This window comes from Triplophysa rosa, linkage group LG9 (genome assembly GCF_024868665.1).
Source record: "Triplophysa rosa linkage group LG9, Trosa_1v2, whole genome shotgun sequence".
NCBI lineage: Eukaryota > Metazoa > Chordata > Actinopteri > Cypriniformes > Nemacheilidae > Triplophysa > Triplophysa rosa.
Window position 1 is genome coordinate 19,196,133 of NC_079898.1, and position 27,222 is coordinate 19,223,354.

Here is a 27,222-nt window from a genome sequence, read left to right on the forward strand (position 1 = left end):
GTCATATGGTGCGAATACGTGTGTGGCAAGGGGTGTGTGATTTAGCAAGGTCTGCAGCGGGAGAGAAGGCTGAGAGAAGAGTGGTGAGTAAATGGGGTGCGAAGTGCAAATGATGATCAGCTGTCCTCTATTCCAGTGATTGGTGTGGGGATGCATATAAACAGCTCGGAGACAGGAGCCGGGTGTGTGAGAGCCAGCAGAGACTACTGCGGAGACAGAGCGAGAGAGAGAAAGCCTGAGAGAGGAGTGCTTCACGAGAGGATCGTCAGCTCCAGTGGAATACGGAGGCTGGAAACAGAGACGCGCTGCGTCAGCATTGAACTGTGATATATTATTTGTTAATAAACCATACTTCTCCTCTGCAGTAGTCAACCTGTCCCCGATCTCTTCCTTCTCACCTACACGAACCTTGCTACAACGTGTTTTTATGTGTTTTTGGTGTGTTATAAGTTGTCCATCCATGTATTAGACACGTAAAATTGCAAAGATTAAAGTGTCGGAACAAAAGATGCATTCTATTTAAAAGCGAATGCTCACCCAGACCTGTCTGAAACGCCTCGTGTAACCACACCCCCACAAATCCACGTCAGTTCGTGGTATGATTTGACAAAGACCGCCCAAATGCAAGTAAGGCGTACCTGTCAGTATAATTGCTTTGGATTGCTTTGGCCTGATGTTCCAAATATTGTAAGAGGCGTTACATTTCCATCACACACTTGCAGTTTTCGACCAATCACTACGCACTGGTTAACTGGCCAATCATAGCACACCTCGCTTTTCAGAGCGATGAGCTTTGTAAAAAATCTGCTCGTTTCAGAGAGGCGGGGCAAAGAGGAGATACAAACACGGTATGTGGAAAATACAGCGTTTTTAACCTTAAATCGTGTAGATATATTGCATTACATCTAAAACAAATGATAATATTCATTTTAGCCGTCTCATATGACCCCTTTAATGTGGGCATTCCAAAACACAGGTAAACCCCCTAATAATTATTATAGTGTACAGCAAATTAATATTATTGAAAGACAAAAAAAGAGACTGTTAATGCTTCTAAACTGTGCTGCTGTTTGAATCTTAAAGGAATTTGTTTGATCTGGCTGATCTTATATGTACAGCAGACAGCTTCACCACCCACCACTGAATCACATTTATTGATCTTTTTACCAACAGAATATCACACACATCCAGATTAACACAAAATGCTAATGCGTGACAACACATGCCATCCACAAAAAGAGCAGCAAAACACAGATATCTATTGTATAATTTAGTTCAAGTTCAGATGAATACAATATGTTGTAGAAACACACACAAATACAGTTCGTACATCTCTATCAGGGCAGCTTTATGCAGATAGTGTTTCAGGAGCAAGCACAGAGCAGCTGTTTCTGCACACTCTGCACTTTTTTTCTACTGAAGGTTAATGTGTGATTTATAGAGCTGCTTGACCACCAGTACAGCATCACTCATGCAGAAGGCCATTAAGTTACGACCAATTTATGTAGACATGTATGGTATAGCTACGGTATGTATGCACAGTGGGTTTTTTAAATGGCCGCAACCCTGCTGGCTGTCAGGTGTGGCCTGATGAAAAACACAGAGACAAACCATTGATCTGTCACACATCAAGCACAGGCTTCACTTCATTCTGAAGTGACCGATGCTGGACCACTTATCTGCTTTAGTACTTTTTCAAAGCAATTCACAGTACTTATGGGGAGCAATTTTCTATTTTCTTTTCTCTTTATAGAATCAACTATACAACAAACCAAAACTGGAAAAACGCAAAACAGTGAGGATGATTCAACACATTCAGGTGCTACAAAAAATCCAAACCATCTAATCCTAAATATTCATATTTCCCATCTATTATTATGATCTATTTTCTTTGAAAACAAAGACATGCCACATGACGGTGTGATATCTTTCTTACCATACCACTGAACTGGGTGTGTTGTTCAGTTAGCAATTGACATGTTTACAATTTTACAAATGTTACCATGCGCCACAAGATTTACTCACTAAAACCCCTTGCCTATTTAACCAAGATTTACTCACAAAAACCATTTGCCTATATAACCAATGTTAGCGTTATTAGATTTTTCTTATTAGATTTGTTCCCCCAAAATCATTTTACACAGTGTCACACTTGATTGGTGTTTCTGCTGTAGTCGTCCAAACATGCATAATAACCACAGGATGTTTCTGGGTTCTCAGTCACTCAGGCTGCTCTCTGACACTATGGTTTTAAAAGCACCAAATAGCCCATTAATGTATCCCTCTACTCTCATTCTCTGACATCTCTGAAAGCATCCATTTATACTGCATACGATCGCTGAGAAGGAGAGAGAGAACATGCAAGAAAGTTATTTTTCGGCGGTCAGAAATCAGGGTTAAAAGCATTGTCTCAAATCAGTCACATTAACATTCAGACGCTTTTATCCAAAGCGACTTACATTGCATTATACTATACATTTGTTTCTGAGTATGTGCAATCCCTGGGATCGAACCCATGACCTTCGTGTTGCCAACGCCATGCTCTAACCACTGAGCTTCAGGAAAGCAGCATGACCAATACTTGAATCCAAACTTCTAAAAATGAACATACTGTAAAACTGGAGAGAAACTCACTGTCTTGGATAACTACTAAATGATTCACCCATAAAATGAAAATTATTAAAACACTCTCAAGTCATTCCTAACCTGAATGTTGTTATTTGTTTCTGTGGAACACAGAAGCAGTAGTATTAAAGACATTTTATTCTACAGATTTGTGTAAGGAACATGCAAAAATGTAAGTCGTTATGGATAATCTTACGGCTACTTTCTCTCAAATCTCCGATTCAGATACGGCAAGGAAATATGTCTTACAATGTTTCACATCACTGAAGCCAAAAGCCATTAGATCAAGCATGTGTTGTAACCAAATGTGGCATGCCAGAAATTAAGGGGAAGTGAAGGGGAAGATTTTCAGCGAATATCGAGTCCGCTATCATTCTATTCTAAGTTATAGCTTGGATTCAGCTCTTGATGTTAAGCAGACAAGTCATACAGAACACTTTCATGGTTCTTTTATCCTTTTTGGAGCAGGTAATTTCACATGGATGTCATTCACTGCCAATACAAAGCCTGACTTAAAGTACAATACACGTAAGCGGACCGACAAAGTATGGAATTTACAATGCATTAAAATGTGCAAAATGTAACACCATCTGACACATGCATTCAAAGATCTACGAGATCCATACACACAAGTGTTTTACCTCCAGAGACATGATTTGCACTCTTAATTAAAGCCAAGCCATCCGGGTAACATGGGATTATAAAACGCCTCACACGGTCGGTAAATTACATGCTATTCAATAAAGGCAGCCGATCGCACAGCTGCAAAAGTGACGCGGCCGTAAAGATAAAGAAAGTGTTAGTCATCAGTAACCGTTTCACGTGTGTGCACTACACAGTGAGCGTCAACAACTTTCAGACCCTAATTAAATGGAAATTGATCTCGGGAGGGCAAGGGAATGAGGAAGAGGTGTGAAACGTATTCTGTCTTTGTATGGCCCACAGGGACATATTGTGCATTAGACATTCGAGAAAACCATTGACCTTTCTTCCTAACTTACTCAAGAGAGAACATACTCATGCACACACACCTTGTAATTATATCAACCGAATGGCATTTACTGTTCACCTTTAATAAAAAATTGATATGTCATTTTAAGAACCTTGCTGTGTGTGTATAAAAGTGACAGTGATCAACTAATAATGCAGTTCACACACACCTGCTGACAGACACTTTGGAACATTCTGAGAAAGGCCAGCACACACATTCACACTAATTTCCATCCCTAAATGTTGAATGAAAATGCCTTCACATTCAAGAAAAATGCTTACTGTGTATTCATTTCACAGGCCATTACCTGTTTAAAATGGAGTAAACTTCAGAACCCCCCCATCTGGAGCAGCCCAGTTTTTCCTCTCACAGACTTTACCATTACCCCTCATACCTTGCTCTGGAGGTTATGTGGGAAACTCTTGAAATTACTGTGAAAGAGACACGGAAGTTAGTGTGAACGGCTTATACACACAGTTCCCTAATTCTCACTTTTTAAAACAAGGTGCAGAAAGCACAGTCACACACGCCTCACTTTCCAACTTGTGAATCTCCTCAGGAACCGTTCTGTACGTTTTTGATTTGATTCTCACATACACTTTTAGGAATTTTGTGTCCTCTACAACGTTCTTCTTATCAAACATTGGCTGACATTGTTGATGTTTGGCTCCAATCAGCCATTCTCTGATCTTTGACTCCGATAAACAAACAAGAACAATCTGCTGATAGAGCAAATGTTGTCTCTGACTCATCATCTTCCTCACCTTCACTGAAACAGCAGGAAAGAGTCTGCGATCATTAACCTTATTGGACAGCCAACAGCATGCACCTTCATTCAAGTGTTATGATTGTGTTTACATTAGTAATTTCTGTGTAAAACCAACTATTAGTCATTAGCAAAAAGAAAAGTTTGGGTGCCTTTGGCTTTGTCCATGTCTCTAAAATAGATACACTGAAAGGTTTTTGTGAATCTCAAAGCAAAGAAATTACAGATTTGAGCTTTAAGTACATTTATATATTCTTTGATAACCACTAAACAACTGGCAAGTTAATAGAAAATCATTTTAAACCACAATACAGAAATGGACGCAAGAAAAAGATGCTTACTGTATATCACCATCCACTTTTATTACATGAAGAGGAGTCGCTCAGGCCTAACATCAACTTCTGGGTCACTGAGAAAATAAAATAACACAGGTTTGGAAGAAACCTGTTATGTTTAAATAATGACAATGTTTGGGTGACATGTGCCTAAAAAATTAAAGAAAGGATATACCACAATTTGCTGTAACAAAAATCAATATATCATATGTATAGGAGGGTGACCTCCAGCTGATGAGAACTGCGAATTACAGAACTGCCCAGATCAAGGTCAAAGGGTTGGATGGTACATTAGTCAAGCATGTGATCCCTTCAACATTCAGAATTCAATTCCAGAAGTCTGGGTGATTGAACACAGTTTGATCACACCAATCCAGCCAGAAATCCATAACATCCATATCTGCCCAGCTGAATTGATGGGATTGAGATTGGTAAAGTGGGCTGATACCTGACAGGCAGTCGTTAGTTTGTGAGATTGAAGGAGTCAGAAACAGGGCCGTTCTGTACTGAAAATACTTGCAGATTCAGCAAGTTTTGAAATGCCATTACCTTAATGGTTTTATACAGTAGATCAAGTATTTATAAAGTTAAACAGCTTTCAGTATGTTTCTTTATTTTGTAGAATCTTTGTTAAATTGATAGTCCCCAAATGTATAATATTATCTATTATTTCAAGATAACTGTATAGTGAGTATGTTTGTTGTTTGTTTTTATAGGGGCTAATGACTGTACATTATCCCGCAACATCCAGTAAGTTACCAAAATAAAAGCCTATGCATTTAACATTGATTTGTCAAATGATTTTATCGTTATTTATATACAGACAGTTACTCTGAAAAAGTAATTAATTACTAGTTACTAATTACATATTCAATAGTGTAATTAGATTAATGTACAATGTATCAACCTTGATTAGGATTGATTCATGGATAGGCATGAAAAGGCTTATTTAATTAATTTAAATAAATAATAAGTAACTACATAAATTATTCTTATTAACTGACTAAAGTATACAAATGTGAGAAGGATACATTAAAGCAGTGGTCACCAACCCTGCTCCTGGAGATCGACCATCCTGAAGATTTCAGCTCTAACTCCAATCAAACACACCTGAAATATATAATCAAGGTGTTCAGGTTTGCTTGATAATGACAGACAGGTGTGCTGAAGCAGGGTTGGAGCTGCAGTCTGCAGGACGGTCGATCTCCAGAAACAGGGTTGGTGACCACTGCATTAAAGCATACATTATACAGTTAGACTTATAATTTTAATGTCATTTCCACTATTGAATACACAGTATTTAGCTAAATTACGTCAGAAGTAACTGTAATTAAATTACAGAAAAAAACAGAGTAATCCCTTACTTTACTTTATCAATGGGAAAGTAATTAAATAACAGTAACTAATTACTTAGTAACTAGATACACCCAACACTGTATATAGACAAACAAAATATAAAACAATTAGCTTTATAACAATCCAACATTACAACAATAGATGGCACCATTGAGTTCACACTATTGAGTTGTTTTGGCTTAACGAAGTGCCCAGCAATGTGAAGAGGATCTGTCATATCACTTATATATTACTTTCTTCTTTTTTGTCTTAAAAACACCCATATTTGCTGGCCAAAAATCCTCCTTTTCCCATACAGTGTTATACGACCGGAAATTACTCTGCCGACTCTGGCGTCCCAAAAGCTCACCCGGCACCGTCTGTTCTCCGTGGGTCTTCGTGTGTCACTCACTCACCGGTTTCTTGTTTTTCAAGTGACGTTTTCTCTTGCTTTGAGATTGAAGATTCCCTTTACTGCTAGTCATGAGTCAAACGTTTTATGCCTACTATAAAACTAATACGTAAGACTTTCGAGGACATTTTCCTACAATCGTTATATATTTTTTTACTACAAAAAGTTATAAGTTACCTTTTTTTACTTTGTTAGCGTTTGTATGACATGGAAGCGACATCGCGGCGTAATACGAGAGACATGAAAGTAGATCCGGTAAAATGCGGCCGGCGGTCTGATATTCTGCTGCCGCGTTAACATGGACATCGGTGGTTATTTGGAAATATCCGTTTCGATTTTGTTCACTCGATATTGCGTTAGTAGCTTCATTGATTTATAGTTCAATATATTTTTGTTTTAATCACTATCATCATTTTAATAGCTAAACATAATGTATTTTGTATAGCATCTTCACTTTTCTGAATGGTAATTAATTAGGTTTACTGGACAGCTTATGCTTGTTCACTGTGATGCTTATTGTATTTCCCTGAAACATTAGAACAGAGCAGAAAGTTCATATTTCCTCCGATGATGCATACACTTCTTTTCACAGCCTTTTTACTCTATTCTCAGCCACGGACAGATGAGTCCATCCAATTTCATGTGTTAGGTAGTATGTTGGTATATAGGATGTGCAATGTCCCATGTGGAAGAGGTGGCAAATTGTTTGTGAAAGGACTTTAGTGCTCAAGAAGTTATGGGTTCAACCTGACCTGATATGATGCCCTTATTTTTTCTTTTTTTTTTAAATCTAGATATGACATGCTTCTCTTCTAAAATTCAGAGCATTTAGTCTCCTGGAGGATCGTGAGATTAAGTGCCTTTGATCATAATGATATAGGAACTCACAGTATGTGGGTTTGCTCTCATCCCACATCCTTAACCACCGACTATGTTGGACCAGAACAGAATGATGTCAGGAGAACAGTGCAATGGCTGTGATTATTTTCACATGCACCATGTTCAAATTTGTACGAGTTGTCCAAATGTCTGTACAAGAAATGTGACTCTTTGTGGCCATCTCAAATTTCTGGCTGAAAGGAACTGCCCTGCCACAGTACATGATATGTAATCAATCTTTGATAGTGAGAGCGGTTTCTTCAAACAATTTCCTCTTAAATAGTAACAAAAAACTTTGGTTCGTTGTATTATTTTGATGAAACAATACATTTTTTATTTTGTTGTACAATCACTTACACCACTGATGTCCCAAATATGAATTTTACCATGCTCAAGAAATAAAATAATATTTCTATTTACCGTGAAACTCCCCTTGAAACTTCACATCTCTGAAGCTGAAAAGGGTCAACCGCACATCTCATGTCACTCATGATGGATTCAGGTCTGTCCTTAAACACTTGAGCACACAAGCGTGACACATTGATCAATGGGCATGTCTCAAACGGAGGATGATTCATCTACGTTAAAGCTACTTGCCAAAAGACTGCCGTTTCAGCAGTAATACATCCACCACTGAAGACAGTCCTAACATTTGAACTCGTCTTCCTGCTGAAAATTGAGCTTACTGACATAAGTCACGCTAGAGAGCAAGATGTGGAGAGAATGTGCTCCCTCAGAGGACGTGAATTTGAGTTGTTGAATTTGATCATTTATATTTTCTCCAAATAAAGACACAATAATTTCCATTACTCTCATCTAGAGATTTAGGGCTGATCATATAAAAATTGACTTCGCATAAAGCAATTTATTAAAGACCTTCGTCTGGACTAATGCAGTGATCACAAAACCAAATCAATGAATATGCTGTACATCAACGCTTTATTTAACTGTAACATCTCTTTCCAGTTTCTGTCTTTATGGCTTCTCCCACTTATTAAAATATGCATGCACTCTTTCCTCCCATCCCTCTGATGGACACATTAGGGAGATGCTGTACAGCAACATGCCATCTGAAGTCCAGCATTTTAAATGCTGTCATTGCCTATGAAACATTTAGGAATAGTTCTTGTCCCACAGGCACTGTGGAAACACTTTTAATTAAACTGAACAGCTTGTTTCAAAAAACACACCTGTCAATCAATGCTGTTAATTAATTGGATATACAGCATCAACATTACTGCAAGCACTGGCCTTTTATTGGTTACGGGTTTTGATTTATAAATAATGGAAAGCATGAGACATATCACCCTGAGAACTAAAGAGAAAAAGTGCTGTTGATTTTTCCAAGGTCCAGCTGGTACGTTCAGGAGGTTCTCAAACCTCCAAAGGTCCCGGACTTGTGTTCCTTGCCATGTGCTGCATATCTGACCGATGAGGCAGGTTTCTTTTTTGTTTCTTCTCCTCCACTCATCTGAGATTGTGCGTGCATGTTGATTTCATGTTGCTTTCTCAGACTGTTTCATCCCAGCAGGGTAGGCACTTTCTACATCCTGGATGCTGGAAGCATCCGTGATGCTTCCCTCACTACTCCTAGAGGATGCGCTAAGTCCATGAGAATTCATATTTTGCGTGAAGATGCTTCCCATATGAAGGAATGGCATGCTAGGATCTGGCTGTTTTTCATCCTCTGGGTTGAGCTGATCAAGCTCCACCAGGGCTTTCTGTCTCTGGTAGTACTTTGAGAACTTGTTGAAGATGATGGAGATGGGAAGAGCAACCACAAGCAGGCCGCAGATGATGCACAAAGTGGCGATGAGCTTCCCAGCCAGAGTGACCGGATACGTGTCTCCGTATCCCACCGTGGTCATGCTAATGGTCGCCCACCACCAGCCCACCGGTATGGTCTGAAGTTCCGAGTCCTCATCTTCTTTCTCCACAAAATATATGAGCACAGAGAAAATGGAGATTCCCACAGAGAGGAACAGGATGAGTAGTCCTACCTCATGGTAGCTGTGACGGAGAGTCGCCCCGAGCGAACGCAGCCCGACAGAATGCCGTGCCAGTTTGAGAATGCGAAAGATGCGCATGAGGCGCAAGATCTGCACGACCCTCCCCACGTTCTCCAGCTCCGCACTTTCCTCAGCGTCAGCGGTTTCGAATGCCAGCGTGGCGTAAAATGGAACGATGGACGCCAAGTCAATGATGTTCAGTGCATTGCACACGAATTTGCGCAGGCATGGTGTGACAGCTAATCGTAAAATGAATTCAGTGGAGAACCACAGAACACAAAAAGTCTCAAACCCTGTCAACACCGGGTTCTCTACCTCTTTCTCATTGGCGTCAACCTGATGAAACTCGGGCATGCTATGAACACACATGGCTACAATACTCATTAACACCACACTCAGAGAAAACACTGCTATTATTTTTGCAAAAAGGGAATATCCAGGATTCTCCAGTCTCAGCCAGAGCTGCTTGCGTCTCTCCGAGCACCAGGTGCCCTCAAATTTCTCCAGGTCTTTATCAAATGCAGATAACTCCTCCATGGATGAGTCTAGGCTGTCCTGCAGCTGGTTCTGTAGATCCTCATCATTTCCCCAATCATGATCTCCAACACACTCTTTCTGTTCTTGGAATTTGTTGCTGCAGCAGGCGTCGAGGTGAAGTTCTTTAATACCCCAGTACTCCAACTCTTGACTAAAACTAAATACACACAACTCTTCCATCAGGTGGATCCTTCCAGTATGATAGAAATTCAGCACATAGCGGAAAAAACGTGGGTTACGGTCGAAATAATATTCACCGTTGGCTGCTGCATAGTCATCACAAATTTGCAGAATAGCAGCCTCTGAACTGCAGTAGAGCAGTCGGGCAAGCCGCGTCTGGGGGAAGCGCTGAATGAGAACGCGTTCAACGCGCTGCTTAAAGCCGCCGACATTGAGGTTGATGAAGTTGTCCTCGGGACCTCGGCGGTGCAGGACCTGCCCATACACCATGATGAATTCCAGAACATGAAGGAGTTAGTTGTACAGGTGGGCTGTGTTGTGCTGGAGGGAAATGCTGAATGATCAGCTATGGCTCCATACCTATAAATGGGGGGTTTCAAAAGACATAGACCAAATTAGCACTTTAAAAGAAAAAAGCTGAAACAACAATTTATGTATTCTTTAAAATGTGATTGCAAATAAAATGAATCATACACATATCAGCATACTCAATAACACATTGTCAACATCTTACACTATTATGCTGTGTATGACAGGACAAAAACTTAATCAGATTTAAATGCTCAGACAGACAGCTGATGTATTATAGACTGACTCTGTCTGTAAAAACTGTGATGGGGTAAAAGCATTTCAAAGCACAAATCAGGCTTTAAAGCTGCTAATGGATATTGATTCTATACAGTGTCATAAACAAAACCTTAGTGATCATCATGAGCATTTTAACACTTACTTTGACTTTCTCTCCAAGTGGCTTTTTAGAAAAGAAAAACATGTATAGATTTTTGGACAATTAGCCTACTGCATATTTATTAGTATAATAAGTATTAGAAACATGTAACCATAAGTCCACATAACACAAAACTTCAAAACGATATAGCTATTAAAGAAGCAGAGAATCCTCGTTTTCTCTCTCTCTCTCTCTCTCTCTCTCTCTCAAAAAAAAGGCAACTAGACATCAAAACAGTTGATTTGGGTAAAATCACAAAAATTACTTTCAGATTACTGTCAGATATGGACTGCAATGGCTGAGTTCGCGTGAACTTTTCTGAAGACAGTATGTGTATGAATGCGCGTACCCAGCCCGCTCTGACTAACTCGAGCACCAAGGACAGCAGCAAAGTTAAGTAACCAAAACTACACAAAACCATATAACAAATATCACCTCTTACCTCTCTGATAGCGTCAATGCACTGCAAAAACATTCGGTGTAGATATTGGCATCCTCCAGCACCTTCCCGGGGAAAACACAGCACTCGCTAGCAGTGTTTGCCCCATGTCCTGCAGCGGACTGTGGCGGGTGGAACGCTTAGCGCAGATTGTGCCACTAATGCAATCGTGGTGCCTCGGGGCAGCCTCGCATCCGTACGTCACTGGCCCGTGGCAACTGGTGCGCGCTTACGCTTTGTTTTCGAGGACGCGCCTGTCACGCTCCGCGGTGCAGCTTTTGAAAGCACCGGAGAGGTGAAACGTGAGGCAAAACGACAGAGTGAAAAAAAATGAGAGTAGAGAGCGATCAAGCCAGGTAAGAGTCAGATACGTTTGTCACCCGTGAAGGTCAACAAAAGGATTACGAAACTAATGAAAGGCGAAGATTAAAAATCCCTTGAGTAACTAACTGCAGATCAAGAGAACCGAGGTCAGGTGGAGGACTACAGTATGAGGAAGCCCGTCTGTTATTCTGAAAAGTCTGTGTGTATTCTTTCCTTAGAAAAATGAACCATAGTTTTACATGTAGCTAAATCTAGTTTTACTTCGAATATCATGGTTACACTATGGATACTGTAATAAATCCACGATTAAGTTTCCTAACGGTATTTGCACATTAACTCCGTTTAAAGTGATATAACTTTGAAGAGTTGCAGTTATTAAAGTATGTAAAACAGAGTGTTTGTCACTTTCCCATTGCTCAGCCAAAGAACTCTTGCAGAACCTGTCGCACGTGAACAGACGCAGTGCGCCCTCTAGCGGCAGATATGAATACGGACACACGGAATATTATGCTTCAAATTTTGTTTTTTATTTTGAATAATAAAATTAGGCTACTCAAGCAAAAAAGAAAATGAAACGTGATTGTCCAGTAAAGAATTACGTCACGACTTAACTCTCAGCGATAATTATTTTTTAGTTTATCTGCAACAAATGACGCAAATCATTTTGTCTGAAGTGTCAGAGTTTGGGTCTCACTATAGAGGCAGGCCCGGATTAAGAATTCAGGGGCCCCTGGGCACAAGTGTCTTGTAGACCCCCCCCCCCACATACATAAACATATTCATTTTTCTAAGAATAAAAGGGCAGACTTTGTCAATGATTATACTATAAGAGTAATTTGTCCATTTGTTCAACTTTATTTGTGTAACAAGCACTTCGCGACTCACGTTCTTATGTAAGCGTGTAATGGTAAACGGCATTAACGAATATTAGTTATACTGTTACGAGTCTGTTTAAGTTAACATTTTGCAATGTATGTAAAATCACTCTGGATTTTCTAATAACTTAGGCTAAAAATCGGTAAATTAAGGCAGATAGACCTGATCAACATCAATATAAAATTAATTATTGGCGAAGACACACCAAATACATGTAAAAAAAAACTCTTACCTTTTTAAGATTTTAAAGACAACCGTGAGGGTATTCTAACTTAACCTATATCTTATATTCACAACAATAAAGCCGTTCTCATTTACATCTTTTCAGTTTCTATAAAAAGCGGCGATTTTGGCTATATTCTTTCACACAGCCTCTGTCATGGTAACCATGTGCATATTTACAGACGAAATGGGTTCATGGTTACACATTCAAATAGTGGATAACAGTGACAGGTTGTTGGAAACGCTGTTTTGTACTCGTTTCATTCAGGAGTCACCTGTGGAATGTGCTGCTTCTTCCTGCCGCTCAATGAGACGATCCCTGCGCGGGGAAGGAGAGACCTTGCGCTCGCGGGGGACATTTTCCCACTGAAAGCTAAAGTTTATCGGAAAGTCGCTTGATTTATCGCATTGTGCTTCTGAACAAAAGCTGCTAAAGGGCTTGTAAAAGTTACTAAATCAAGAGACAGACTTGCGTACGTTAGAAACACGGTTTTGTGTGCGCACTTGCGTGTGTGCGGCCAGAGAGGCACACGGCATAATGAATATAGCGAAAACATTTTCTCCCCCTTTCTTGGGCCCCAAGCACGCATGGGCCCCTGGGCCTGTGCCCATAATGCCCATTGGATAATCCGGCCCTGTATAGAGGTCAGCCTTGTATGAAAACGCAAGCCAGGACAAAGTAAAAATTAGGTAGAATGGATAGATTTGCTGTAAATAATTTACTGGATAACTATTACATATTACAAAAATGTATCAATTCTGATCCTATGCATATACTGTAATTGCATGTTTTTTTCTTCTATTGTAAATGTTAACACAAAATGAAGTGCTGAACCTTTCATTTTTATTTTGCTTATACACACATTACATTTATTAAATTGAAAAGCATCTACTCATAAGGATCTGTGACATTTAAAACATATAAGCGCTACTTATATTCCACTGTGTATAATGCTGGTATGTAACTTAAAAAATATATAGAAAATCTATACACGTATGATGAATTTCATAGAATTATAAATAAGCCTAACTTGTTTTTGAACATTTTACAGATTTAAAACTCTGTGGCTCATTGCGAGTTCCTTGTGACCTATGTAAAAAGTGTTTGACATTTACAATTAGAGCATGAGGGAAAGAAGACAGGAAGTATTTAAGCCACTGGGGAGTGGCAGAGAGGACAGAAGCTGTACTGTGTGATCTCCTGCTCCAAAGCACAGTGCTTACAAACACTGCACATCCAGAACTGGTACTCCGATATCCCTCTTCCTGTCACTATACAGGTTGGCAACTTGCCCTCTGGCCTGAGAGAGACAGAGAGTGAGCAAGAGTAAGAGATTTACATTTTCCTTTCATTTCAAAATTCTTCCTTTTTTAAGTGTTGTATGTATTTAACTAGGGCAGGTATTTCATGAATCATTTACATTTACTGAGAGTAGTGTGGTGTAAAGGTTAAAAAACAAATTTGATTAAAACGGTAAACTATAAACTTCTATATTTGCGTCACTGTGACCTCACAGGTCCGTCTGCCAGTCGTAACAGAAGATACACCTCAGTTACCATTTAAACAGACCATGAGAAATCCATCCGGTGGTTATACGCTCGGTGTGGTCGTAAAGCACATCTGGTAGTTAGTCTTTTCTCTTACCCCTCAGTAAGGCTGTCTTGTTGGCTCTGCCGGGTGTCTCGCGGGCTGTGTCTGGTGAAGATCTCTAGGGCCAGGTCTTCATAAAGCTGCCTCTGATCTGGAGTCAGCGATTCCAGAGACTCCAGTTTAATAAAGGCACGTGAGCAAGTACCAAACGCGCAGTTGGCAGAGGAGCAGATTGCCAGCAGAGAGTAAATCTCCACAGCTGGGATAATATCTTCATAATCACGGAGATAAAGAGCTAGAGAGAAAAAAGAAGTAATTGCAGCTATGCTGTACACTTGAGAAAAGAAAGATCTTATAGTTACAGTCATAGAAATATTGAAATGAATATGAAAGCAATAACACGCACACACATAGATACAGTACATCCATACATGCACATGTCTTTCCAGGTGGTCGGGCTTTAAACATACTTGTCTAGACTGTAGTGTAAGCAAAGTTCTTTTACGAGTCTATATGTTGAGAACCAAATGCTTTACTTTGTTTTCTCTGTCCAGGCGAGTGATAACTGTGTGTGTGCAGACAAAGCCAGACATACCATGCATGCACACACACACTCACACACACATGTCTGGTTTCTTATCTCCGTGGGGACGGTCCATAGGTGTAATGTTTTTTATACTGTACAATCTTTATATTTTATCCCCTACACCCAAACATCATAGAAACTTTTAGCATTTTTAGATATTAAAAAAATATTGTTCTGTACGATTTTTTTTGCCCATGGGGACCTCAATTTTGGTCCCCACGGGCCACGGTGACACGAGTCCCCATGTGTTGGTGTGCATTCAGGTTTAGGTCCCCACCAGGATATAAAAACAAGGACACTCACTCACTCACTCACACAGATTTACAAACCTAATTGACAGAATATGCATATGGAGATCATCAAACATAAGCACAAAAACACAGGGACACACCTAAACACAATATACAGTTAAACGTGTAATCAATACAAAATAAAATCTGTTCTACATATAGACAGAATCAAAGACGTCAAATATTTTAAAGATACAACATTTTCTGTAAGACCATGGTTAGCTAGGAAGAAAGGAAAAAGACCTGACTTGAGTCAACCAAAAATGACTTTTGGCTAACTGTGGTACATTTTCATTTATGCATTTGGCAGACGCTTTATCCAAATCGACTTACATTGTATTGTACTATACATTTGTTTCTGACTATATGCAATCCCCTGGGATTAGCGCCATGCTCTAACCACTGAGCCACAGGAACGCTACGGCTTAGTGGTTAGGGTTGCATTGATAAATCTCAACTTTTAACATAATATGCCTTATTAGTTCCACTTTTTTTGTGTATGTGTGTGTGTTACCTGTCCTCATAGCTGCATCCACCTTGCCATCATACAGCTGTCTCTGCGCAAGCAAGAAGAAATGATAGGCCTCCGCTCCACGCCAGGCGTCATCCAGGATACGACTGTCTAAAGACGACTCATCTTCTACTAACAGCCCTGCTAATGCACTGGTAGCCTGAAATAAATCACACGCACAAATTACCCACTAGGTTTAAATGAGCCCTTTATCACAACTGACTTCCTGCCCCACTGATGCTCTCAGTCTGTGAGTCAGACAGCAGCTGCACACCACAGCGTAGCGCGTAACTTATCATCTACTATATATTTTTTGAGCTTCATAGAAAATAGGAAATTTGCTAAATGCTTAGTCCTGTAGTAAATCTAATTACAATGCATTAAAGGTCCAGTGTGTGAAATTTAGCGGCATCTAGCGGTGAGGTTGCAGATTGCAACCAACGGCTCACTCCCGCCTACCATACAAAGCACTACGGAGACACAGAACTAAGATGTTGTCACGTATTTGCTTCTTTGATGAAGGAGATAATGTATTTACGAAACGCTCTGTAGAGCAGTTTGTCCGTTTAGGGCTACTGTAAAAGCAACATGGAGAATTCCATGTAAGGGGACCCGCGGTGTATGTAGATAGAAATAGCTCATCCTTAGGTAATAAAAACATAACGCTTCATTATGTAAGGTCTTAATACACCTCTGAAGAAATAGTTATGTATGCATTTCTGTCAATAGATCCTCCAAAAAATGACACACTGGACCTTTAAGTAGAAAGAAATTCTGAGTGTATATGAGTATGTTTGATAAGTTTAAGTACCTCTGATTTTTTGCCTTTGGTTTTGCTTTGCTGTGAGCTTTTGATTTGAGTGTGGAAGTTTTCCACCAGCAGGGCGGCGAGCACATAAAGCTTCTTCACTCGCAATGGTCTTGTTCTCTTTTTTGCTTCGTCTTCAGCGATCTGTCACATATGCACATGTCATTATAAAGTATATGACTATTAAACTTTAAAGGGTTTAATTTTTAGTACCACTAGCAGAATAACTTTTGCATATTAAACATAACATAATGTATTAAATAGTGTGGGTTTGGGGAGTTCCAGTTTGTCCCAAAAATGGATGATGCAACAGTAGCTGAATCTTGCTTGGCAAAACACTGAAGATTCTAACAATCTTAAGCTAACAGTCAGGCAAACCTTAAACATAAGCTTGGCTGCATCCAGGAAGTGATGGGCTTTCCTGTAAAGCTCCACAGCTTCTAGAGTTTTATTTTTCTCCAGCAGGTGCGAGGCATATTTAGACAACAGCGGACCAATTTCCTTCATGCTGTGGTTTTTGGCAAGTTCAACAGCTTTGTTCCACTGAAAATACACACACGCACACACTTCAAAATAAATTATTTTGCTGTTGTACATTTGTATCATCAATAAAGATCTAAACATTTATCACACATTTAATGGTTCCATGAGCAGCAAACGTCCATTCAGACAATATAATGACTACTAATGGTTACAACTGCATCTGGAGCTTTAAGTAAAACTAATGATGAGCACTCTGATCTCTCAAAACCTCTCATTTAAACTAATTCATACTGGTAGAAGTATCATTATCTCTCAATAGCAGCAAACCCAGAGAAAGGGCAGAGAGTCTGAATGTGGTCAGTGAAGAAAGAGAAGTAGAGAAGAGAAGAAGTTTTAGAAATGCTTATTCCCATTAATACCCGAGCTCTATATACTGTACCCATAATGCAAGTGGATCAGGTTGTGTCTAGATTGCAAGGATCAAATGTTCAAAGCATGTTTAAAAACAATATCTCTGTGTGAACCCTTACCTGGTTTAGATGCACACAGGCATCGACAGCTGCTTTGGGCTGGTTACATTTCAGAAAAGCACTGACTGCCTGCTCACACATCCCCACGGTAACAAACATCTGACCAATGTCCTACACACACAAATAAATAACAAAGCAGACGTTCAAGGACTTTAAAATTAGTTTAGAATTGTTGATTTGAAAGATTGACAGAAAACAGAGAGGTCGGCTCACTGGTAGCAGTTTATGGTTCTCGGGTAGAGAGTTTGCAAGTCTCTCTAGACCATCATAGTCCTCCAGCATATAATAGCATTCAGCCAGACGTTCCTGATTACGACCTTGCAAATAATACTGTACAGCATTTAACCTGTGGATCAGACACATCACATTAACTGTAAATAATGCAGTCTCTAATGCCATTTAACGCAAAGCGATTTACAGTACACTGACTACAGGAAGTCAGGAACAATTCCCCAAGGGTGTCTGAGACCAAAGTATATGGTTTCACCTGCACACATCCATACAGAAACACATGCATACACGTATGAATAATACACATATTCATGACCTACCACTTCTGTCTGTCTGCAAAGTAATCTCCAATAGCATTATAGGCCTGCTCCAGCAGAGCATCATCAGAGTCACCTGACCCCGTCTTCAGCAGCTGCAGGACCCTGAACCAATCACCGAGCTTTATCCGCAAACTGATAGCCAAGTCCCTACAGAGAACGAAGAGATCAATAGAGAGAGTCAATGCAAGGAATTTTAACGTAACATTACATCACTGATGTAATCAAAATCTGTTTTGGTTCCATTTATTTATTCAAAATAAGCTAATGCAACACAATTCTTGACCACCAACCTAATTTCATTGCATGTCATCAATTTAAATTTCTCAAATGGAAGTTTACATAATCCATTTGTGTTGGCTCTGCATTAAAAAACTGTTGGCCATAACTTGAGACACAGAACTCCAAATCCAATTTATTTGAGCATAATTTTGTTTGAATCTAACATCATTCATCAATGTAGTTTATGTAGCACTTTAATAAATTAAAATATGGATATTTCTTGATTTCTTTTTGTATGCCAGAACGTAAACAAATAGACCATGTTTGGTCATTGTATTATGTAATATATAGTGAAGTCAAATGCTCTGCACTTCAAATTTTCTTTGAACATAGCCGGCATAAATTCATTTAGGTTTGTAAAACAAGACTAGACTAAATGTTTTTAAAGAGGTTGTATTTACATTTACGCATTTGGCAGAAGCTTTTATCCAAAGCGACTTACATTGCATTGTATTATACATTTTGTTTCAGACTATGTGCAATCCCCTGGGATCGAACCCATGACCTTGGCATTGCTAGTGCCATGCTCTAACCACTGAGCCACAGGAAAGGAATTGATTTATTTACATGGTTTTCCTCAGTTTAATTTAGTACAACGTTTTTGGAGTAAAGTGTGCTTGTCAAAAGAAATGTAATGCAGTAAATGAAAGAAATGTAAAGATATTTATGCAGTACACCTGTGTGTACCTGCGGTCCATGTCCAGGTACATCCTCTCTGCCTCCTCGAACCTGCTGAAGTAAGCGGCCACCTCGGCCTGTTTCATGGCTTCACTCTGCAGGTTGCTCAGTCTCTTTACAAATTCAATGCCCTGGTAGTCTTTACAACGCACAAACGCCTGCTCAGCCATCTTCAAATCCAGCTTCTGCAGTGCTGCTTCTGCTAACAGACGCCTGGAGGTTCAGAGATACCACATACAATATATTTGAATTTTCTTGAGGTACAGAAGGCCTAAAGATTCACATTTCTTTTTTTATTTTGTAACTTTTGTCATTTTTTTTCTTTTAATTTATTTCATTTCCAAAGATTATATACACTGAGATTAAGCCTAATCTGCACCATAAAGAAACAAAACTAAACTAACGTAAATCTTTCCGCTGTAAATAAGATGTATTGTTCTAAACATACTTAGGGAGTCACAGAAAGTGACAAATGAAGGCAAAACAAGTCTGTCTGGGATCTTTTCATGTTCTCACAGAAAGCCAAGAAAACCTTTGACCTCTGACACGTTGGCATGTTAAGGATGAGCATAACCAAACAAAAACGACTCTTGAGCTCTCACGCTCACATCCTTACACACACAGATGAAAAGAGAGTCAAGATACTTTCTTTAAACTTCTGAATTCCTTCCTCAGTTCCTGCAACTGTAACACGTCCTGTGCATAATCTATGTGAAAAGAGGGCACAACTAATATAAGGTGCAGTGAATTACATTAAACATGAGTTAACGTAGCGCCTGGGTTTGCCTCCCCTCCGCTGTGTCAAGAGTCTGATCTGAAATTCCTCCTTGTGCTGTGAGAACTGACAGAGCCACTAAAACTCCTGTGGGCTGTTAAATCAATACAGCCGCTCCAAGACTATCAAGCATTACCCTCCAGGTAACATCTCTCTCTCATCTCATCTCTGTCTTGGCTGATTATACATTTTTTTTAAATGGACACTACCATAAATAACTGCACACTAAAGTGTCTTTTTTTACTACAGTTTATGTTTATTACAGTTTTTTCATCCCAACGGTGAGACAGGAATAAAAGAAATCTCTCCAAAAGTGTACTTGCTGTCATGTACCCCCAGAGCCAGCATCATCATTCAGACCATAAAACTGTACCTCACACTTCATTCAGACTATAAAACTTGAACACTTTCCACCACCTCACTGAGGAAACACACAGTGTTTTACTGCTGCTCTGACTATACTTTCATTCATGGATTCCTCTTTCTGTGTATATGTAGGCTTAGGTAAATATTTAAACCGCTCCATATCATTTGTGGAATGAGTGTGTGTCTTACCAGAGGCGCGGGTGGGGATTGTCTTCAATAAACTGGGAAGCGTCTTCGATTCCAACCTTCTCGATCAGAGCCCTGCTGTCCCTCAGTGAGCGGATCTCGAAGTTCATTAAATAATCTTTATTTGGAGACTCGGGATCCTTTAAAACATATGGATCAGATGTTCTTATAATAGTTACAATCCAAAGACTCCATTTAGTGTTTCCACTAGTGTTCCATTTAGTGTTTTAAACTTTTTTATTGCCATGATATTTCCAGTCACATACTTTACATACTTTTTTAAGGTTAAAGAGTTTTTTTATATATTAAAGATTTTACTAAGAAAAAGTTTTAAATTGAAGTGTACTAGGCAAGAAATTCTATTCATGACAAAGAGACAGAAAACTAACCCTCATAATCTCATCCAAAAGAACAGACTTGATCTCCAGGTCCTCAAAGTGGCAGATGAAGCCAGATGTTTGAATCGGCTCCTGTGTTCAAAACATGACACAATTTAGATTACTTGATCATTTCTATATGAAGTATGGCCGCAGTATATAATATGTGAGCTGGACCTGTAAGCCACACCCTTGCTACCTGTCCGTGCGAAAAGGAAAAGCTTTTATGAGTTTCAGCTGTAGGTGGTCTAAACTACAGTCCATGTGCTCTGTGATTTACTGAGGCTGGTGTGTTTATTTGACAAAGGCACCACTTCCTGAATCCTACATACAAACGTCTACATATAGTAACTACATATAGAAAGTGAGTAGGGTTATCTCAAAATGCTTGTTTTTCTGTATCAGTTATTTCAAAGTATACGTAGAATGTTTATGTGTATACGATCGTTCGTAACTGTAAAGGTTTTTTCCAAAAATCTGATTTGGAATGACATATGAGTATATACAGTACGAGTTATATGTCCTTCTGAAACCTTTTATCTTCATATTTTGTGATTTTTATTTTTTGCCAGAAATCATTGCTATTAGTGACCCTTTATGTTTGTCACTGGGTTTTGCAAACATCTAACCAATAAAATGTATTCAAAAGTGCTAGTCAACTTTGACAATAGTGTTTTTTCCATTTCCTGAAAAAACGTGAATTTGGACATTCTAGGTTTTGGAAGGACAGGATTTGTGATTGTTCTCCCTATGAAGGCATCATTTATGGTATATTCCTTACATCTGCATTATATTAAAACTGTGTGAAAACGCTGTTACCTCAGGGTCCAGGTTTCTGAAGACGTACATTCTTGTTTTCTCCATCATTGAAAACAGATCTGGGTTGTCGTTTGCCCATTTCATATCCCAGACATCTTTGCGCTCAAATTTAGATGGGTCTCCGGCTGTGGAGCTGCTCTCTGGATCCCCTGATGAACCACGGGTCTCCACGTCCAAAAATGTCAACAAGCCGGTTATGTCTATAATAGCCAGACGGCTGGAAACAGAAGATGAAGGTCAGCATACAAAAACAGCTGCATTGTCCACAAAAAACGAAAATATTGCTTGAGGACAAAATAACGCAAACTAACTCAGATTAACATTGATTAACATTTATGGCTTGTAGAGTGCCTGGTTGGGACAACGGTGTAACACTAATGGTGCTTATATGTTCTGCAGTTACATGGGTCAGAAAGAGAGAAAGAGCTCAGACCTGGAGTTACAATTGAGAGACAGTTGATATGGTCTAGAGGTGAGGGAGTATTTCTGAAGAAGGCTGATGTTGGGCAGGCTGTATCTCTGCAAGACACCAGATTCACGACCCTGTGGACATAACAAACACAAATAAATCACACAAAGTGCTTTGGGCGGAGGATGCACATCTGTCCCGTGTGTAAATCAAACGTACCACTATAAGCATCCTGTCTGATGCTGTGATGCAGCAGATCGTATCTCTTGTCCCCTAAAACAAATAAAATTGTTAATGTCTGCCCCAAATGTTGTTAAGTAGGCCCCCACATTTCACACGTTTATATGATTTGTATTTTGGGGGAAAAAAATGAAATCTGAGTTGCTCTTAAGTACCTTGGGGAAATTAAAGGTAAAAAAGACCTAACAAACTGTCCGAGCTGAAGTGTTTTACTGGGTGTTTCCCAGTAATCTACTGACAGGAGGTTGAGAGAGCCACAGGTGTGAGTGGGTGTGAAAGTGTACTCACTGTGAAGGCTTTGGCAAAATTCAGCGTCCCATCTGATGTTCCGCTTGGACTGTCATCAATGTGATAAACCCTACAGAAGAGAGAACCAGAGAGAGAGGTTAAGACAGAGTGAAAAAACATTATGCAGAAGAAATGACGTAGTGTGTAGTTGAAGAGTGGTTAAACAGTTCTGCCGCCAGCGAACAGTCTCTCACACTGTATCGACAGACAGACAGGCAGACAGAACACAGACTGTATGCCTCACATAACACAAACTAGAAAAGGAAAGTCTGTCAAGACAAACTTTGAATGTTGGCTCACTTTTACTGGAGGCTGAAAGAGTTTGCATGTTGGTTCAAAGATTTAATATATACTGTACTGTACGTATATATATATTCTGTGTGGTTGCAAGGTAGGTGGTCTTTTTCATCTACTATAGGCTTTTAAACAATCCACTAGATAATTCAGAAAAAGCCATTGGTAACCTTCGACCCTCACCTCTCCCGACCTTCCTTTCTGGTTTTGGCCACCTGGTTGATTTCAAGAGCGGTGAGTTTCTTGGCCACACGATACTGCCAAACGTAAAACACCTCCTTAGATGCAGCGATCACGTGAGTCTTTGTCATGGTGATGAAAAACGGATCTATTACAGAGAAAACATCCAGGAAAGTGTCAAATGCTTTCATATCAAAATTTTGACCATTTTAAAGATTCCAAACATTTGGTGTGAAAAAAGTCCCATCTACATTTGACCTAAAGAGGAGTCATATATTTCAATGAGATGGTCTAATGCTGCCTTCACGTGCTCACGGAAATTCGCTAATTCCCACTTCAACCCGAAAGTAACGTTTGGATTTAGCGACATTAAAAGTATTAAGTAACATTAAAACATTAATGTTACTAATGATTTAGCAGCATTTCAACATTACAAGTATCTGCTAGCATTAAAAGAGCACCGTTCCATACATTATTTCCGGGTTGAAGTGGGAATTATTGAATATCCGAGAGCACGTGAAGGCAGCATTAATTCTGCTGTCTGTGTGTGTGCTGCTGTTGCTCTGGAATCTTCCCAAAAAACATCAAGGTGAACATATCTTCCTCCCCACAGATCTGCTCTCCCAACCAGGGGAGGAATTTAGCAGGATGCCTGTGAGAGCGAGAGGAAGGGAGTCGGGATTCCCACCACAGCTTTTTACAAAGTGTGTTGATGTTATTTCATCATTTTTACCACAAGCAATTCTATGCTTATCATTGAAAAAAAAAAAAGAAACCATTCTGTGACGGAGTGATAGAGACATAATCCATCAAATGTACATTAAATGTGTTTATTATATTTATTTATTTGGCAAGTATCAAAGTAATGTTGGGGTTCTTATTACCCTGGTCAGGTTTAATCGACACACATTTAATGTATGGAGTACGCACCCAAGACTTTCACTCACCACAAGTGGTGATGTGACAATAAAAGTGAGTTGAGTTGAGTTAATTAGTGAGCTTTTTTCACTCACCAATGTCAATATATTTGGAGTCCTGGGGGGTTCCAATGGAGTTACACAACACCAAAACATACTACAAAAAGAGAACAAAGAAATTTTATTTCTCTTTACTGCATGATTACAGCACTCAAATCAGCATTAGATAAATATCTGATATCTTTTTGCATATGTTTATAATACCTTTCTCCTCTTAGACGGATCCATAGGGGGCTTTTGATATGACAGCTCATCAAATGCCTGTGGTAAAGAGGTTGGCTCTTAAGAACAGCTTTCTCAAAGTTCACTTACAGAACCAATGAGTTTGAACAAATACATTTTCATTTTGGGTTAACTATCCCTTAAAATATTCAACAACAGCTTCATGATAGAATCTCGGGTTTTCATTATCTATTAAAATCTGCTTTCCACTGCATTTGGTTTAAAAAGGGTGTTTTTACCACAGTTGATCCAGACTCTGCTTCTGTATCCTCCTGTTTATGATGATAAAAAAGACAATCGTACACAGTTAGCACTTGATGAGATCGTCCCTCAAACAGATACAACATACATCTGAACAGCAGTTAAATAACCATTTAACTGTTTATTTAACATTTAACAGTGTATTTGCAGTTTGTGTACCTGTGGGTGTGTGTCATCTGCTTTGGTTGCCAAGATGCAGAAATCCCCGCAAGTGGTGATGGACATGAGACTCTTGACGTATTTGACAAACTTCTCATTATTCTTAGTATCCCAGAAGACCACGCTGTACTCCAGCCTATCAGGACGTGTGTATGCATACACCACAGTATTACTGCAGTAACCCCACTACAGAAGCAGAGGAACATATGCTAGATCAGAGATGCTCAATGGAATTCAACGACAGCTGTTTTAGTACACAACCATTCTTGATGTTTAATGAGGTTTGGATTGGGGTCATCTGCATCTTTTCGAATCCTGTTTATTTGAGCAGACAGACAATAACACTGACATTATGGTGATCTCCAAATTATGACAGGAAGCAGACAAGAGTTACATCTGTGACATTCATCCATGGTCTCCAAACAGATCTTACATGTTTTTTTCACCTTATGCCCATCAATAAATTAATTTAATGAAGCCTAATAAAACGTAATTACTTTGTAATCTGGCCGAATGTTGGCAAAGTATATGAAGGAATCTACAGCCAGCCCAATTCGAAGTCCTCCACCTTCCCATGATACAGCAGTCATCTGCTTGCCTGGAACCTTCAAAGTCCGTAAGTGCTAGACATGATGAGATCACATGAGTGCATAAACAACATTTGGCATAATGGTGGTAGTATGTAAAATAACAAAATTCCGATTTCAATAAGTGACCTGTACTCACATCTCCAAATGGTGTGTAGAAGTGAACAACGTTTATCTCCTTCTCAGCACCACTGCTTCGGTTTCCTGCTATAGCCAGAACACTGCCACAATGATTCCACTGGATACTGGCCACATGCCACATTCCCGTCTCAATAATCACAGGATCTACACAAAAAATTGAGAGATTTTTATTTGACTTTTTTCCTTTTCATTCTCTCTGTCCTTACTGGAGTGACATAAAGAATAATTTGAAATACATGTTTTGCTTACTGTCATCACTCTCATGCCGCATGACTTGGCAGTGCCCATTGGTGAAACAAACAGCCAGACAGGGGCAGCCTGGCTCTAGATAGCCCTCTGTGCCCGGGTACCAGTGAATACCTGCTATACTGAGGGCACCTGTTACATTCGCCAAACAACTCATGGCCATCTTCATCTGGGCACAAATAAACAGGAGAGTTGTGTTTTATTTGTAGTGTTCAAACTGACTTTCAATAAAAGTGAAAACCTACAACATCATGAAAAGCAACTATAATAAAGCACTCACAATAAAGTTTCCCTGGTTGTCGTAGATGTGGATCTCTCTGTTGGCCATCCCAAACAGCAGGATCTTACTGTCTGGTGACCAGGCCACATGTGCCAGCTGAGTCCCCTTAAGTTCTTTACCCCAGATTCTGTTTCCTGCATGTTTACACAGTCACACTATAAACTAGCCAAACAACAAAAATAACAAAATGACAAAGTGGAGTGGGGAGCATATCTGTGCTCACCGTCCACCGAGCCCACGATGACGGCACCATCCTCATATACAATGCAGATCTTCAGACCATCAGCATTCCAGCTCATGCTCCTAACCACTGATTTATTCCTGTTATTAATCATCTCTTCATACCAGGATCCTGTTAGACACACAAAAAACATTAAATCAGACTGATTTAAAATCATTAAATATAATTACTTTTCTAAATGTAATTATGTCTACCTTTGTAAAGCATCCAGACAATGATGAGCCCATTCTGGTCACTGGTGGTCAGTTTCTGGTACTGTTCATTCCACGTCACAACCTGCACTGCACCTGTACAGCCAATCACAGTTTAAAACATCACCACATACAAACAATATATTAAAACTCATACAGGACTGAACATTTTCATCCTTCTTACCACTGTGGCCCTCCAGTGTCTGATTCATAGAGAGGTTGCTGGGAGCAGCCAGGCCTTTCAGTTTAGCATCATCTAAGACAAAACGATCATAGACGATTGTACAGCCATAGCATTTATAACTGATTCAAAACCCTGTAGAACAGTCACTGCTTGTTGAATTTATTGAAACACATGTGCATTGTATAAAACTACATATTTTAAACAGATGAGACAGACACAGACAGACAGAAGACAACCCTGCATGCATGTGTATCCTACCTGTGTAAGTTTCAAGCTTGAGTACTTTTAAAAGACCATCCTCTCCTCCACAAGCTATGAATCCCTGCTCTTTGTTCCAGGACACACATTTTAAAATCGTATTGTTTGGAATGGCAATCTGAGGACAAACACAAAGTTCATATGCAGAAACAGCTAATATGCAGCTGTCATTATGACAAACGCATTCACAAAAAAAACCTGAATATAGATAGCCAAGCTAGACGATAGATCACAACATAAGCGTCAACAGGTTAGCTGAGAGCAAATACTTAAATTGTACTCAAAGTGATTGTGCGGTATATGTCACGCTTACCTTCTTACTGAGATAAATAAACATATTAGATTTAGCTTAGCCTCTTAGCTTGCACTAAGTTTGCTTGTCTTTCGGACGATAATGTTTTATTCTTGTTTCGACGACTTTGAGTAATATCAAATATTTCTGTATTGTTTTCCTTAAAGCAATATCGCATGTGAACACCGCTATTCAAGGCATTTAAAAGAGCGTTGTCACTTCCATGCATTTATTCTGCATCTGTAAAACGGTTTGCTTGGTTTCTAGGTAACCAGAATCCGGAAA

General features: G+C 39.5%; 2 protein-coding genes across 2 annotated transcripts; both read right to left on the reverse strand.

Moving 5' to 3' along the window:
- Nucleotides 1-7,695: 7,695 nt before the first annotated feature.
- kcns3a (potassium voltage-gated channel, delayed-rectifier, subfamily S, member 3a) lies at nt 7,696-11,487 on the reverse strand. Its single transcript, XM_057342299.1, has 2 exons — nt 11,239-11,487; nt 7,696-10,429 (listed from the first exon to the last, which is right to left on the reverse strand). Exon 2 carries the CDS (start codon nt 10,337-10,339, stop codon nt 8,840-8,842), a length of 1,500 nt encoding a protein of 499 aa, XP_057198282.1. The 5' UTR covers nt 10,340-10,429; nt 11,239-11,487; the 3' UTR covers nt 7,696-8,839.
- Nucleotides 11,488-13,370: 1,883 nt separating this feature from the next.
- wdr35 (WD repeat domain 35) lies at nt 13,371-27,198 on the reverse strand. Its single transcript, XM_057341982.1, has 29 exons — nt 26,959-27,198; nt 26,646-26,763; nt 26,388-26,459; nt 26,207-26,299; nt 25,995-26,123; nt 25,772-25,905; nt 25,495-25,660; nt 25,244-25,389; nt 25,015-25,140; nt 24,518-24,703; nt 24,337-24,369; nt 24,080-24,136; nt 23,912-23,972; nt 22,902-23,046; nt 22,425-22,494; nt 22,116-22,169; nt 21,921-22,030; nt 21,488-21,704; nt 20,681-20,761; nt 20,295-20,431; nt 18,974-19,177; nt 18,008-18,154; nt 17,670-17,802; nt 17,457-17,567; nt 16,822-16,986; nt 16,447-16,587; nt 15,639-15,795; nt 14,303-14,543; nt 13,371-13,958 (listed from the first exon to the last, which is right to left on the reverse strand). Exons 1-29 carry the CDS (start codon nt 26,980-26,982, stop codon nt 13,808-13,810), a joined length of 3,609 nt encoding a protein of 1,202 aa, XP_057197965.1. The 5' UTR covers nt 26,983-27,198; the 3' UTR covers nt 13,371-13,807.
- Nucleotides 27,199-27,222: the final 24 nt, after the last annotated feature.

Bases quoted from the DNA above. Each gene is read 5' to 3' on its own strand.
- kcns3a (XM_057342299.1), bottom strand. From the start codon at position 10,339: ATGGTGTATGGGCAGGTCCTGCACCGCCGAGGTCCCGAGGACAACTTC.
- wdr35 (XM_057341982.1), bottom strand. From the start codon at position 26,982: ATGTTTATTTATCTCAGTAAGAAG. The intron at 22,170-22,424 runs GTGAGTACACTT...TATTTGTTTTAG, and splicing joins ATTTTGCCAAAGCCTTCACA to GGGACAAGAGATACGATCTG. The intron at 21,705-21,920 runs GTCTGAGCTCTT...TTCTGTTTCCAG, and splicing joins TCTCTCAATTGTAACTCCAG to CCGTCTGGCTATTATAGACA.